This window comes from Balaenoptera physalus (assembly GCF_965194825.1).
Source record: "Balaenoptera physalus genome assembly, chromosome: 13".
Classification (NCBI taxonomy): domain Eukaryota; kingdom Metazoa; phylum Chordata; class Mammalia; order Artiodactyla; family Balaenopteridae; genus Balaenoptera; species Balaenoptera physalus.
Window position 1 is genome coordinate 80,257,058 of NC_138892.1, and position 16,487 is coordinate 80,273,544.

General features: G+C 35.7%; 1 protein-coding gene across 1 annotated transcript in view; it reads left to right on the forward strand.

Moving 5' to 3' along the window:
* Positions 1-16,487, forward strand: part of SYT10 (synaptotagmin 10) — a 105,068-nt gene that overhangs the window by 39,186 nt on the left and 49,395 nt on the right. Inside the window, exon 2 of the mRNA XM_082419799.1 lies at positions 5,130-5,487. Within this exon, the coding sequence (XP_082275925.1) occupies positions 5,130-5,487 (358 nt within the window). The remainder of the gene's footprint in view (positions 1-5,129; positions 5,488-16,487) is intronic.

Here is a 16,487-nt window from a genome sequence, read left to right on the forward strand (position 1 = left end):
AAAATAAATTAAAATTTTTAAAAATTGTCCAATTTGGCACTAACACCTTACGTAAATTGGCATTAAGTTGCTTACGGTCTTCAGTGATCCCACTCAGTGTGACTGATCCATACATTTCATAACATATATATTAATGTGTTTGTTTACTAGATGTTATCCCAGATAATGTATACCATACTACCTTTCTAATATCCAAAAGAAAATAATTTTGAAACCATCATGTCCTAAGTGTTGGGGATAAAAGATTATAGGCCAATAAATTATTACTAGTGCTATGGTAGTGGGTGTGCTTTAAAGGCCCTTAGGGACAGAGGAGGCAGAGAGAGCTTCCGGGAAGAGGTACTACTGGATCTAGTTTTTGAAGCATGAATACAAATTTGCCAGGCACCCAGACAGGAGGAAAAAATGCCCTGGAACTATTTGAAACAGCCCGAACAAAAATCATGAGAGAGTAACGTGTGGTCAAGAGAAGGAGAATAGGTAGGAGAGTGGCAGAAGAATGAAGTTGGGTCAATAGCCAGGGGTCAAATCACAAAGACACTGTGGAATGGCATTCAAAGTTTAGATTTGACCTGATTGGGTAATTTGGAAGGATGTTAGACTAAAAGAGGTAAGATGACCATTTACTAAGTTTACAGAATATGACTTGATTCCCGCTACTCTGGTACAGTTGATAGTACAACCTTTCACTTTCAAAAGTGACTTGGTTTGGATGAAGTATTTTATGAACCACATTAGTGAGAAGGGAGGTGTGATATTGTGCATATGTATTTAGTCTTCAACCACAGTTCCTGGCTCATAGCTCCCAAAAGCCTTAGAATTTCCTTAGTGATGAGAGCCATGTCTTGTTAGGTTAATGAGGTGACTTTTGGACCCCACCTAAGGATGAGGGCTGTTTTCCAGAAGAATCAACCATGTGATTAGAGGGTTGGAACTTTCAGTCCCACCCCTGCTGACCTCCTGAGAAGGGAAAGGGGCTGGAGGTTGAATCAGTCACCAGTGGCCAATTATTTACTCAATCATGCCAATGTAATGAAGCCTCTACAAAAACCCAACAGGATGGGGTTTGAGAGCTTCTGGGTTGTACATGCAGAAATTTGAGAATATTGTGCTCTGAGCTTCCATGTCCTTTCCCCATACTTTGCCCTATGATCTCTTCCATCTGGCTATTTCTGAGTTATATCCTTTTATAATAAACTGGTAATCCTTTTATAATATACCCTTATATCTTTTTATAGTAAACTGGTAAAGAAATGAGTTTCCTGAGGTCTGTAAGCTGCTCTGGCAAATTAATCAAACCCAAGGAAGGGGTCGTGGGAACCTCCAATCTTTTGCCGGTTGGTCAGAAAACCACAGGTAACAACTTGGATTTGCTACTGGCATGGGAAGGGAGGGGGGCAGTTATATAGGACTGAACCCTTAACCTGTGGAATCTAATGCTACCTCTGGTAGGCAGGTGTCAGAATTGAGTTGAACTGTAAGAACACCCAGTTGGTATCCAGAAAATTGTTGGTGGTATGGGAATTCCCCCCCCCCCCGACACACACAAGTTGAAATTGGGTCAAAGAACCTAAAAACAGGGGGCATTTTCAGTTATAGACTGAAAAGTATTTCCATCCTTTCCTCTATCCCACATTGTCCTGCAGTTTCCTTATATCTTGGCTTTGGCTCCAACTCAGTAGAAGTTAGCCACTGAAGAAGTTAATTGAGTTAAAATATCCAGAAAAATATAATGTAAGTGGAGCTGAAAATACATGAAGATTATGAAGCCATCATTGGCTTCCTCCATTTTAAAACTGTAGTTAATAATCAGGAAGCACATTCATTTTATAATTTTTCTCTTTCCCTCAAGGTATGGTGCTAACAAATAATTTTAAAATGTAAAAATAAACTATAAAATATGAAATATGATCACACATTCCTCACCAATGGAATATAAATGGAAAATATATTCAATGTAGCTTTAGCTAGCAATTGAAAAATAAAGGAAAATATTAGTGTCTATGTATCATAGCATGTCAAAATTAATTTTTATTCTTATAATTAAGTAGCAATAAAAACTTGGAATTATTTCAATTTCTTAATGGATTTCCATCAGCTACAAATTGAGAGTTTAACCAGAACCATTTTATCTCACTAATCAGAGAAATAAACAACCTATCATTTCCCCATCAGGTCAGTGAAAATTAAAATACAACAATATTTCTCTGAAATTGTAGGAACTGGTAAACTTATATGATGTTTTTTGTTAGTCAGTCTGGGGTTCTTTCTGGAAATATCTAGTAAAGCTAAATATGTGCATAACATGTGACCCTGTGGTTCTATTTCTAGATATTTACTTTAGATAAATATTCACAAATATGCACAGGGACAAGAGTACAAGGATGCTCATTGTAGCTATGTTGTAATAGCAAACAGTGGGCATAATCCAAATATCCATCATGATGAAGTATTATGGAATGCTGTGACATGAAGTTAGACCTCAAGTATTGTTGAATAAAAAAAAAAAAGGAAATTGAATAAAGAAATATGCAGTAGCCATTTATATTAAAAATTGTATTAAATAGTTCTATATTTTATAGTTACTTAAGAGATATTTTTGTTTATTAGTGCTTGGGCTGGACAGACACAAACCAAACTGGGGTTATTGGTTGCTTTGGAGGAGAGGTGGGACCTCCTGGATTTACAATGGTGGTTAAAGGAAATTGGATTTATTCTTTAGTTTGCTAGGGCTGCCATAATCAAGTACTACAGACTGGGTGGCTTAAACAACAGAACCTTATTCCTCAGAGTTTTGGAAGCTAGAAGTCTGAGATAAAGGTGTCAGGAGGGTTGGTTTCTTCTGAGTCCTCTTCTCTTTGGCTTGTCAATGGCTGCCTTCTCCCTGGGTCTTCACATGGTCTTCCTTCTGTGACTGTCTTTGTCTTTATCTGCTCTTCTTATAAGGACACCAGTTATATTGGGTTAGGGCTCATCCATATGACCTCATTTTGCCTTAATTACTAATTTAAAAGTCTCTATCTCCAAATACGCATTCTGAGGTACTGGGGTTTAGAACTTTAACTTATGAATTTGAAAGGGATGGAGGGACAGACACAGTTAAGCCTGTAACATATTCCTAACATCTTTATTTAAAACAAAGAAACAAAAGAAATTGGTTTCATATTTGACACTGATGCTAAACAAAGTTGTAAAAGAAAAGTATAAGGTTATCTAAATCTAGAAAAATTTCCCCTCATGGGAAATCTATTTGGTCTTCCAAACTTTAAGAGTGCTATAACACCAGGTTGCTAACATTGATTATTTTAGGAAGGTGAAAATGGAAGTGGGTAGGGGGATATTCTTAACATTTTTAAATGGATTTTACTTTTTAAAACAGTTGTAGATGTGCAGAAAAATTTGGGAAAATACTACAGAGTTCCCATATTCCCCACACCCAGTTTCTCCTATTATTAACATTTTACATCAATATGGTACATTTGTTACAGTTGATGAACTAGTATTGATACACTGCTAACTAAAGTCCATACTTTATTCAGATTTCCTTAGTTTTTACCTAATGTCCTTTTTTTTTTTTTTTTAACTCCAGGATTCCATCTAGGATACCACATTGCATTTAGTTGTAATGTCTCCTTAGTCTCTGGGTTATGACAGTTTCTCAGACTTCCTTTTTTTGGACAACATTGGCAGTTTTTTGTAGAATGTCCCTCTACTGGAATTTGTCTTCTATTTTTCTCATGATTAGATTCAGGTTGTTGGTTTGGGGAGGAAGACCACAAAGATAAAGTGCCATATTCATCACATCTTATCAAAGGTATTAACATGATTTGTCACTGTTGGTGTTCCCTTTGATCACCTGGGTGAAGTTAGTATTTTTCAGATTTCTTCTGTGTAAAGTTACATCGTTTTTGCCCCTTTCCATACAAGTACTCTTTAGGAGAAAGTCACTTTTTGCATCCCACAGTTAAGGAGTGGAGAGCTATGCTCCACTTCCTTGAGGGCAGAATATCCACATAAATTGTTTGGCGTGCTTTTGCATGAGAGATTTGTTTCTTCTCTGCCATTTGTTTATTTATACAATCATTAACTTTTTTTTACTATATCACTTTTAATTATTTTACATAATGAGCATATATTAATTTTGTAATTATTTTTATTTTTAAAAATTTATTTATTTTTGGCTGTATTGGGGTCTTCGTTGTTGTGTGTGGGCTTTCTCTAGTTGCGGCAAGAGGGGGCTACTCTTCATTGCAGTGCACGGGCTTCTCATTGCAGTGGCTTCTTTTCTTGCAGAGCACGGGCTCTAGTAGCAAGAGCTTCAGTAGTTGTGGCACTCAGGCTCAGTAGTTGTGGCTCATGGGCTCTAGAGCACAATCTCAGTAGTTATAGCACACAAGCTTAGTTGCTCCGTGGCGTGTGGGATCTTCCCAGACCAGGGCTTGAACCTGTGTCCCCTGTATTGCCAGGCAGATTCTTAACCACTGCACCACCAAGGAAGTCCCTGTAATTATTTTTAAATAAGAATATTTTAAAGATACTTAGATAAGAAATCATCAACCAATTTTGGACTTTAGAAATTAGGAGCATGAAAGCTTATTAGAAAGGACCTATGGAGTTTGAAAATACAAATAATTGTGTACCCATTCTCTATTAGTAATGTGTTATTCTCATTTACACCATAGAAAGCAGTTTATACAAATATTTAACATTACCTGCTTAGAGAGTAAGAAGGTTGCATCTTTAGATCAAAGATGAAGCAAACAGAAGCCTTTCTAGTTGTATACAGTTTCAGAGCATCTTAAGCTTCATGACTTCAAGGCAGGTTGCATGTAGCTAACCTTCATTTTGCAAACTCTTGGAACCTTTGTACTATACTTGGAAATAATATGTACATATCATGCTTTTCTTGTATACAATTGGAAACTTCCTGGGAAAGAAATTTTTGTCTCCTTTGAGAATTTCCAAACATAATTATTAATATTTCCTCCCTACAAAGATACTTAAAAGTAAATTTTTGAAAAATAGTAAACTATTAATAATAACCATAATATCAAATTATCCCACTGTTGCTGCCTTATTACATACAGTACCAATGACTTAATATTTCTTTACATTGTAATTTTTTCCAGATATTTCAGTCAGCCTGTTAGCAGTTGTTGTCAGCTTTTGTGGCCTGGCCTTGTTGGTTGTTTCACTTTTTGTCTTCTGGAAGTTGTGCTGGCCTTGCTGGAAGAGCAAACCCGTGACTTCCAATGTCAGTACCCTTCCACAGAGCATGTCAAGTGCTCCCACTGAAGTTTTTGAGACTGAAGAGAAAAAAGAGGTTAAAGAAAATGGAGAACCAGCACTGAAAGCTATTGAGCCTGCAATAAAAATCAGCCACACTTCCCCTGATATCCCAACAGAAGTCCAAACTGCTTTAACAGAACATTTAATTAAACATGCACGTGTGCAAAGACAAACTACTGAGCCTACATCTTCATCCCGGTAAGGAAAGATCAAATATAGAAAACTATTTGTGGTGTGTGTGTGTGTGCGTGCGTGTGTGTGTGTGTGTTGTATGTGATTTTCTAAGAGAGAAAAACTGAGGTGGGAAAGGAGAAAAGAAAAGACAAACAGGAGAAATGAGAAAGACACAGGAAACAATAGAATAAGGAGGGAATTGGCAGGACAGACTAAATAAGGATGAAGAGAGAGAAATTAAGGACAAAGAAGCCAAACAGAGAGCAGTACCATGAAAGGGGCTTAGTGGAATTTGAGGTCTCATTAAAATCATCTAATTAGAGATTATTATTTATTGACTTTTTCCTTTGAAATATCATTGTTTGATCATTGCTATTTGCAGTCTTTCAATTTAGTTTAAAACAACCAATAAATATCAAGAATACAGCCATCTGCAATGCGTTTCATGAAATCATCCACAAGTTCACAGTCAAAACTGAGTAACAGAGACTAATGTTTAGTCTACAGTTGTTTAGCACCTACCCCATAAACTGCTGGAAATTTTCATTGCTTATTTGAACTCACATAGACCAAATTCTTATACTGGTTAAAGTATGGTAAGTTCCACAAGAGCTTTGGTGAATATCATGAGCATAGCAAGGAGTGTACATGAAAGGAAGGAAGAAGGAGACCTCCTTAAGGAGATAAATTTTAAGTAAGTACATTTTAACTCAGCCTGGAAAAATCAGCAGAAATTTACTTGAAGGAAAATAATTTGCTGTGGTGTGTATTGAATTGTGTTAACTGTAAAGGGAAAAAGATTCTTGTGAAAAGCCATTTTTTCTACTAAGTGTGGTCTTCAATCTTTAACACGAAAAACATGTTAGTAGCAGTGTTTCTCTGATTCCCAGAAGTAGCAACTAGTTTTACCCTAGGACAGGGTAAAAATCAATAGCAATGGGGGTGAGTGCTGTTTTCTGCTAATTGATTGACTGCCTAATCTTACCTTCCTACTTCTCTAAATCAAAGATGCATCCATGCTTTCTGATATGACATAGTTTTTGTGGGTCTGGAAATCTATCAAGTTGGAAAACTGCATGGGTCATGCTTGCTACTAGGATTGAAAGAATATTCAATATATCTTTTATAAAATAAAAAAGGATTGTATCTATAAATAAATTGTCTTCTTTCTGAAATAAATCCCTGAGGGATGAGTAAGAATAATTGTTACTTTGGGGATGAGAAACTTTGGGGTAAGGAGGATGGATGGAGGTGTTATACTTCTCTGAGCTATTTAAATTTTATAACCAAAGTATGCCTCATATTTAGTTATTATGTTGACAAGTTTTCCTGAGCACTGCATTTGGGTTCATTTTTATAATCCATTATACATTCATTTAAATTTATTTATAGATATTTAACTATAACATAATTATCCCATGTGCCACTTCTTTATATTTATAGGAAAAACTGCTTCAAAATTATCTCATGTGGTTGGTTACTTGATTGTCATTACTATCACATCTGCAAACTGTGATCAACTATGATATTTAATAAAGCCTTAACATACCCAGAAATTTCAGGGTAAAAATGTTCAATTAACCTACAAAACATTTTTTTAAAATATTGATAATGGCTATGACAATATATCAACTTAGTATTCAGAATTATTCAACTCTTTTAGTTGATAAGTGCACCCTACATAAGGACACTCAATTAATGAAGACAAATTGAGGTAAGCTATGAAAATAGCTTGCCTTTCTTTGTGCAGATTTTTTTTTTTGGAAACCTTAGAAAAATGAAGTACTATCTCCAAAATATTATCTGCTGAATGTAAACATAGAGCTTATCTGATTATCCCTAGCTAGGGGAGAATGAAAGAATACATACTGAGAACACATGTGTGAAGACTTGGTTTTGGATGCAGAATTGGTTTCTAGAAATAAAATGCAATAGGGAATGACAACAGGTCATTTTAGCCCCGGATTTCTCAGTTATTACATGAAATTGAAAAAATCAGAAAAAAAAACTTTTTCTCTCAATCTTAAAAAACATAAAAATTGGATTGTACATGTACATCTCATATTTTCTTAAGAGAAAATGTGGAATACAAATTCATAGTTCTGCTAGAACTTTGATATAATTTTATTGACCTCTTTGAATTGCCTTGTTTATCAGTGGCTGAAGAAGGAAGAAAAAATGTATTGTTTTTGAGTGCCTGCAATTTAGTCACTATGCCAGGCATCCTTCCTGCTAATCCTCTGCCAGCCTGTATGAAGTAAGTATTATTAATTATCCCCATTACTTGTGAGTTAACTGAAGCCCAGAGAGATTTTAAAAATTGCCTAAAGCCATGCAACTGGTGAAAGTTAGAATTCAGATTTATCCGGATTGATGGAACATGTTTTAAGAGTTAAAGCCAAGGGAATATGTTTTTTTGCAACCAAAGATGGTTAAAGTCTGCTGAGGACAGGTAGTTTGGAGGTTGGAGAATGAGGGCCTCTTCCTGCTCATTCTGCTCAGTTAGAAATGTGGAATTATATGTGGTTATCATGAATAACAAGAGTCATGATTTTAATCTGTTTAGCCTTGGGATGAATTCCTTGCAGAAAACTTGATTATTCCTAGTTCTCAAAACCCCTCATCTATATAATTACTTCATCATACTAAAAATTACCTTTATATAGAGAGGAAAGGGAAATTGCTGAGTTTATTATGCAGACAGGGAGATCCAGGGCACATCATTATAAATCAGATTATTCTGCTCAAATGTTAACTTTTCATTGAGGTCTAGCAAATCAGAACCCCTCCTGCCCCCCACCCCACCGCTCACACACGCACACACAGTAAATTTAACTTTAATGCTTGGTTTCCTCACCTTATTAAGATATCCCAGCTCTAGTCTGGTGTTGGGACTCCCTTTTATTTGGCTCAGACAATAGATGACATATCCTCTCAAGTTTTATTTGTTACTATTCTTAAGCGACATCTTGATTAGTTAACAGCATTGCCGGAAACTGCCACATTTCCCAAGTTCTCATCTTCCTTTTCAAATACCTGGACATTTGGCCCCATCAGCCTGCTGGCAGCCAAACAACCCAACAGACATCTGTGTATTTCTTATTATTAACATTATTCTCACATCTGTCTTGATTGACTGTTGATTAATCCAATAGCCTTACTCAGTAGATACAGTCAGCAGATATAACTTTTAGGTATAGTCAGTGTATTCTACATACTCTGTCCACTCTGCAAACTCTAGTGAACTGGAAAAAAATCCACAACATAATGCAGAGAGATAAGATACCAACTTCAATATAAGGAACTACAAGTGCAAACTGTGTGGTGGAGAATGTGGAATTAAGATAATTAGAAAAATCATTTTTAGCTGAGGCATGGAGAAGTCCCATTAAACTGAGGCCAAAGGAAACTAGGAATTCACATAAAGACAATTGGAAGAGGGTATGCCTTCCAGATGGAAACATTTTATGTGAAAGGACACAGAACAGGAAATCTTATTATGAAAACAGCAGGTAAGTTACCTTGATCAGAAAATAGAGGTCAGTGGAGGAATAATGGAAGATAAAGTCAGCTGGAATTACAGTCTGAGAAGGCCTTGAGATCATGGCCAAAATTGTTCAAGGTCTGTCCTGTCAAAAATATTTGCAGCAAAAGAGTCCCCTGGATAAAGAGCTGTGTTTTAGGAAAATTAATTTGACAACAGTTTGTAGGACAGACTGTAGAAAAAGGCATCTACTTTGAAATTAATATAGTAGTTCAGGCATGATAAAAATCTTATAACATTTTGAGTCCATACTGCCCCACACATATAGCTCTACACTGCCTTCTTAGGCAGAAAACCTGCCAATTTTATTTCTGTACTGATCTTGATACCTAGACAAAGCACTGTAGGAACTCAGGGTATATTTGTTGAATTTAAAAAAATCAGTAAATGAATTTGATGACTTCGTTTTATCTATCTAAATGGATCTTTCATGGTTGCCAGTTAGAAGAGTGCTTGGTCTTTTTATCATCCTCCTGTAGACCTCAACTCTCTGCCTCTGTGCTTTTGCTTATGCTACTTCCCTTGTCTAGAATGATAAACTCTTTTTTATCCACTATAAGATCTTTAAGGAAAATGCATCTTTTTCTGTCCAATTATAAGCTATTGTCCTTTAAAGCCATAGCTACAGTCTAGCAATTATTTATTGTCTTAATGTTGAGCTCTAGCTGTTTGCCAGATCTGAGATGTCAAGTTCTCAAAGAACAAGTCTGTATAACCTACTTTAATGTGCTCCTAATTTCCTCACTGGGTAGGTGCATAATAAGCATCAAGTGAATGATTTGGATTGACTGATTATCTCTCCACTTTGCTTTGCTCCTTTAAAGACAGCATCAGATGGTGAGATAAACAGTGCTAATATTAGGAGAAGGTTAATGATGGTATACTCCCAAGGATGAGTATAAGGACCAATTTTCTGTGCATTCATTAATAGTGTGAAATGAGGTGAATTGTAAGTGGTAAAATAATTTGTTGAGGATGAGAAATTATGTAGGTTAGCCACTGTTAGAGAGGATTCTAAGTACCTACCGAAAATAATTAGGAAACCTAGTGACAGATCCATTTGAACATGAACAAAAGCATGACATGGAAAGAAATCATTGACTCATATGTGCTGATGGATTTACAATTAGCTATGGTTGCTTAGAAAAGTAATTCTTAATATCATCACACATAAAGGCAGAAAGAACACTCATTGTAGATTGTTAAAAGAGAAACGAAGAATTACGTAAAAATATGTAATACTGGAGTGCATAGTTTTCTTTAAGAGATTTTTTAAAAAGTTAAATCCTTCTCAAAAGATAGCAAAAATTGCAATTTTCATTCCAAGATACTGTAAGGAGTGGAAGACAAGATGTTACACAAAGGAAGAATTTAAATGGTATTTAACCAGCTAGGATACCAAGAAGCAGTGCTTGGCCAGAACAATAGAGAACCTGAGATCTATCTCCTTGAAATAAAAGTTCATAAAACATGCTGTGCCGGTGCTTGAGGTGGTTAAATAATCTCCGCTATGAAACATATGTATTTGGTATATAAACTAACTTCTGAAATGGGGTGGCTCTTTGAACCAAAGTCAGAAATAAAACCTTATAAAATGTATTCAAACTTGGAGAGTTTGTTTTCTGGCACTGATAAATATTATCTCCTCTTTACAAGTACTAATTATAAATTGATTAGGCCCTTCTTCTTCATAGTACAAATAATTCTTGGGAAGTTGACTTTTATTAGTCACAAGAATCTTGTAGTAAATTATTTCATACAAACTCCAACAGACATTTCTTGAATCCCAGCATGTGTTTACTATGAAATTCATGAAAAGATTAATAATATTTAGTTCTGCTATTATAAAGACTACTAGTAGAAGGGTTGGGGAATGGAAGGCACATCTGAAACAGGTGATTTCAATACACTCTTTGCAGTATGCTCAAGGAGATGTGGAGGAACAGAAGGAGGGACCCAGGGTGGTAGGTGAACTCAGTTGCAGGATTACAACATTTTTCTTCAAATCCTAGCTGACCTCTCTAGGAGAGAGGCTCATGATAGCCAGCAACATACTTCCAAGTAAGGGAAGGCCTAAATGACAAATTGAGCATAGAAATTTAGAGCTAGAATACATAATTAAGGTCAAAAGACCTTATAGGGACCTAGCAATACCAAACAGAATATTCTTGGATTTATTATTCTGACAAATAGTTATTGTGAGTTTTTTTTTTTTTAATTTAGGCTTCATTTTATATTACTTCTTTTCTTTAATATAAAATATTATGTTCTCAGAACTTTATTTGTAGATCAAAAACTACCAACCTAATTACTTCATACTCTATTCCTTTAAATATATGCTGGATCAAAAGCAATTGCTTATCATCTCTTGTTATGATTTGTAAACTTCTTTTTTAACATGGTGAAAGGCCAAGGGACAAGTATTTACAGAATAAGAACATTCATTTCCTTAATTACTATTAAAAACAAGTTTCCTGTAAATTCTTTGAACAGAATAAAGATAAGTTACTTAAATTAATTTTAAGCATTACATTGCATAATTGAGAAGAAAACCAGTTTTTTCTCCAAACAGCTTTTATTATGATTGGATTGTTAGTCATATGGCTAAATTCTTCCAGGAAAATTTTTAACTTATTTATTCAACAGTATTTATAGAACACTTGTTATGTGCCAGGCATTTTTCTAGACATTTGATACACATTAGGGAACAAAACTCAAAATTCCCTACCTGCATTCTTGTGGAGAGGAACCAAACAACATAACTAAGTCAGTTACATGATGTTTTAGAAGATAATAAATTCTATAGAAAATAATAGTGTAAAATAAAGGGGTTGGTGGGTCTGAATGAGGAGATGGAAGGGTGGTCCATGCGGGTGTTTGGGGAGAACTTTCCTTGTGGAGGAGGCAACCACTGCAGACGTCCTGAAGGTGGAATCTGCCTTTTGTGTCCCAACCACAGCAAGGAAGCCAATGTAGGTGTAGCAGAGAGAGCCAGGTGGAGAATGCTAGGAGAAAAATCAGAGAGGTAGTAGGACCCAAACCACTTTTGGCTTTTACTCTGAGTAACATGGGAAGCCACCAGAGAGTTTTTAATCAGAAGAGTGCCATGATCTAACTTGTTTTGAAAGGATTACTCTGTTGTTTTGAGTATAAACATTGAAGGAGGCAAAAGGATAGAAGCAGAAAGACCACTATGGAGGCTGTAATCCAGGCCAGAAGTGATGGTGGTTCAGACCAAGGAGATGGTAGTTAATGATGGATATATATATCTATATCCTGGCTGGATTCAGGATATACTTTGAAGATAGAACAAACTAACTATGACACATTAGCTTGGGCATATGAGTAAGAAAAGAGGAGTCAAGAATGACTGCATGTTTTGGCCTGAGCATCTGGAAAGATAAAATTGATAAACATGAGGCTGTGAATGGAGTGAGTTTGAGAGCCAAAAACAGGAGATATGGAACTGTTGTGTTTAAGGATGTTGTTAGAAATCTTAGTGGAAAAATTGAGTAGGCAACCAGATAATAACTCTGAAATTCTGGAGAGAATCTGTGAAACATATGTAAACTTGGAGTCCACATAGAGATGGTGTTCAAAGCCAGGAGATAATATCTTCAGAGAGGTGAGTGTAGATAAGAAAAAGAAAACCAGAGATGAATCCCAGAAGTACTCCAATATTAAGACATCAGGAACAGCATTGTAGACTGAGAAGTCAAGACTAGTAAAGTAGAAGGAAAGCCAGGAGGGTATAACCTGAAAGCCAAGTGCAGAGAGTATGTAAACAATCAGGAGTGATTAACTGTCAGGTAACTATTGTAAGGTCAAGTGGGGTGAACACCATGGATTGACCGCTGAGTTTAGCAATGTCGGGGAGACATAATTGACATTTTCAAGAGCTATTATGTCAGAATTGGTATGTGAAAAACTAGTTAGAGTGAGCTTATATAGAATGGGAGAAGATAAATTGGATAGTGGATGTACTATCCTCAACTCTTTCAAGGAGTTTTGCTGCAGATGTGTTAGAGAAACAGCAGTACAGAGAGAGGAAGTAGATTGAATGGAAGGTTCCTTTAAAATAGCAGAAATAACAGTATCCTCTTGTGCTGATGGTAATAATCCAGCAAAGAGGCAGAATTAATAATGCAGGAAGCAAAGAGGAGCAGTCTTGAAGGTAACATGAGAGAAAATGGGATTTAATATACAAGTGAAGGGATTGGCTTTAGATAATAGCATGGGTAATTAATCATATCAGAAAGGTAAAAAATATGGATACAGAATTTGATAACAGGGTTGATGAGGTAGAAGGTTTCTGCTCTTTGCTTCAACTTCATTAGTGAAATAGGAAGTAAGGTCATTAATTGAGATTGGGAATGAGGAAGGTGTTAGAGGTTTGAAGAAAGGTGAGAAGGTGTGAAACAGTCTTGTGAATCTAGGAGATTGAGAGGGAGAACGGTTTGCTGTTCAGTGTTAGGGTTTAATGAGAAATGTGGTCATGAATTTAAAATGGAACATTGAGAGTTCTTTTATGTTTTTCTCTAGTTGTATTCACTTGCACATGTACAGGTGTAGAAATGATGGAAAGTTGAATTCAACCAAGACTGTGGTTTTGCCCTGCAACTAAGAAGGTAGAGAGCAACAAGAGAATTGGGAATGTATGTGTGAGAGTGGCTCTGTTGATTAACAATGGAATTGAAACTGGATAAAGAGGGAAAAGTGATATCAAGGAACTAAGGATTATGAAATAGTGATAGAATCAATGTATTGGAGGTTCTTGTGAGTTGGAAAAGTTATTTGAATTGGAGTATAAGAGGGTGTGAGCTGGAAAGAGGTGTTGCTCAGAGAGAAGCATGCATGAAATTGGGGTTGTGGAGAGTTTGCAGCTAATAATAATGACAAAATCTGGCTATGCACATGGTAGTAACTGAGGTAAATAAAGAACATCATTGGAGGAGAGGAATTAAAAGAACCTAGAGGCCAAGTAGTTGGAAGAAACTTGTTCACTGCTAGGAATCAAAGCAAAAACATTGTCAAAGAGAGTTAGTGAACCAAGTTATTAAAATCACTTTAAAGGGAGTGATTTGAGTATTAGTAAATTACTAACAATAAGTGGTAATGGGGATATGATCTGTTGACTTGAGCTTTAGAGCCTGGAGTGGTGTATTCAGGGAGAATGATGTGAATGTGGTAATGAAGGACAAGAGGAATGGACAACTCCTTCACTTCTAGGACCAGTGGAACAAGAATTATCGCAAAAATATCAACCACCACATGAGAGGGGCACAGAGCAAACAGTGTCCTTGGAGAAGAATCAGGCTTCTACTGAGCAATAACGTGAGACGAACAGTTAAAGAAGAGATTAAAGATATAGAGGATTGTGCTGACATCAGACAATGAATTAATTTCAAAAATTCCTTGTGGTATATTATACAACTTAGTCTGCCTTCATGTATATAGTGCCCTGCATGGTATATGCTCAGATATTTTTGTGCTGAATGAGTCACTCTTGTCATTCTTTCAAATTGAATGGAAAAAATAGGAAACAAATAAAGATGAAAACTTTGTTTACCAGAAAATTAATTTAGTCTTATTATTTGAGCCTCCTTAGCTATAAAACAGGGTTACAACTTTTAATATATGGTGATAGTTTCCTATATAAATATCAATATTAAAAAAAAGAGAGATGAACTCCTTGTAAATATATTGAATAAACAAATAAAACGCTGCTAAATATATTTTTGCTTTTCACCTCTTATTTCTCAAGCAGTACCTAAGATAAATTTAATAGTAAAGACACTGCAAGTAAGAGTAGGAGGATATAGGTTTCCCACTTAAGGAAAAAAGAACTGCTGTGGCTGAGAAGTGAGAGTCAGAGGGAATCTGTTGGCCCGGGTGGTAGTCCAGGACATGCTCACACAAGAATGACTTTGTGCCAACTCCATATCCCCAAACAGGAAACCTAGATTTGAGATTGTCAGAACCAGAGAGTTCATTATGGCATTTGCCCTTCAGCTCCATGTGTCCTAAACTCTAATGATAATTATTAGCAGTATGAAAAATAGTAAGTTTCAAAGTTATCTGTAATATCTCATTTGACCTTCACAACTATGAAAGGACGGTTTTATGGATGAGGAAAGTAAACATCAAAAAAGTGAAGTGACTTGCCCAAAGTTGCTGTTACTCCATAGGGAGGCTGGGACCAAACTATAGTCTGATTTCAGTCCAGCATTTTTCTAATCTCATCTCAATGTAATGCTCTTCAAGTGCTTTCTCCTAGGTAGTGTGGAAAAATTGGCACGGTTTCCAGTGAGATTCCAGGACTCTACTCACACATTAACCAAAGCAGCTCTGTCCGTACGTGTTGAACTTCTGGTCTCTGATTTTGTTTGAAAGAAAGGATCTGTTGGTGAAAAAAATATTTGAAAATTACCATATTAATACATTTTATTCCTATGGCATCAGATAATATTGACTATATCTAGTAGTTACTCTCAGATGTTTCAGGGTGGGAAAAGTTTTTCCTTCTCCATCTGGAAGAGTACTTATGTGGTGCCTTCCTAGGTTTGAAGGGTAAGAGTGGGGTCAGTAACAGTCAAATGGCCTGTACTTTAATTGGTTGGTGTTTGTGTGAGACTAAATAGACACTTACCACTGTCATTCCAAAAGAGAAAAAAAATTCAAGAAGATAAAGAGGATCTGTGTTGTCATGGCAATAGTTTAACATTGTAATAATTAAAGCTTCTCTTAACTGACTAGCTAAACTGTGACTTAGAACATGAACTATTTACTCCATAATTAGGGCACTGGCTTACTAGAACAAAAATGTTACTACGTTTTGATTCTTGTTAGAAGGGGCTTTACAGCTGCCCAATTATATTCAGTGGCATCAGAAATAAATTATTGATTTTTTTAGGGAGAGGATAGAAGCTTAAATTTTATTATGTTGAAAAACATAAGGGAGGTGAAATTATGGATCAATTTATAAAAAATAAGGAATTAATTTCTTGGGGGCTTTTTGCTCACAAAAATAAAAATATAATTTAAAATTGTTGCATAAGTGAAAGTGATTTTGGCAGAAATATTAGATTGTTTAGTAAAATATTCTAAATCTCTTAAGAATATTGAATATATTAACTGGATTATACTAGACCTCTTTAATAATTCACAACAACACATAATACCTGTATTCCTTTTTAAATTCTTATTATTTCTTAAATGCTCCCTGATGGTTCCCTGACCCTAATTTAAGCCCCTGATCTTGTATATCTGGAATAGATTCAGGATCAAAATACATTTCATAGCATGTTCAATGCATTAAAATGGAATCAATCTGGAGATCAATCTGAGGAAACAGATCACTTCAAGTTTTAAGTAACTTAGTAAAGACTTTTACATATATACTCACTTAGATACTGAAACTAAAATATTGGGTCTTAAATTCAATATAGTTTTAATTAGGAGCTTATTCCCTCATCTGAGA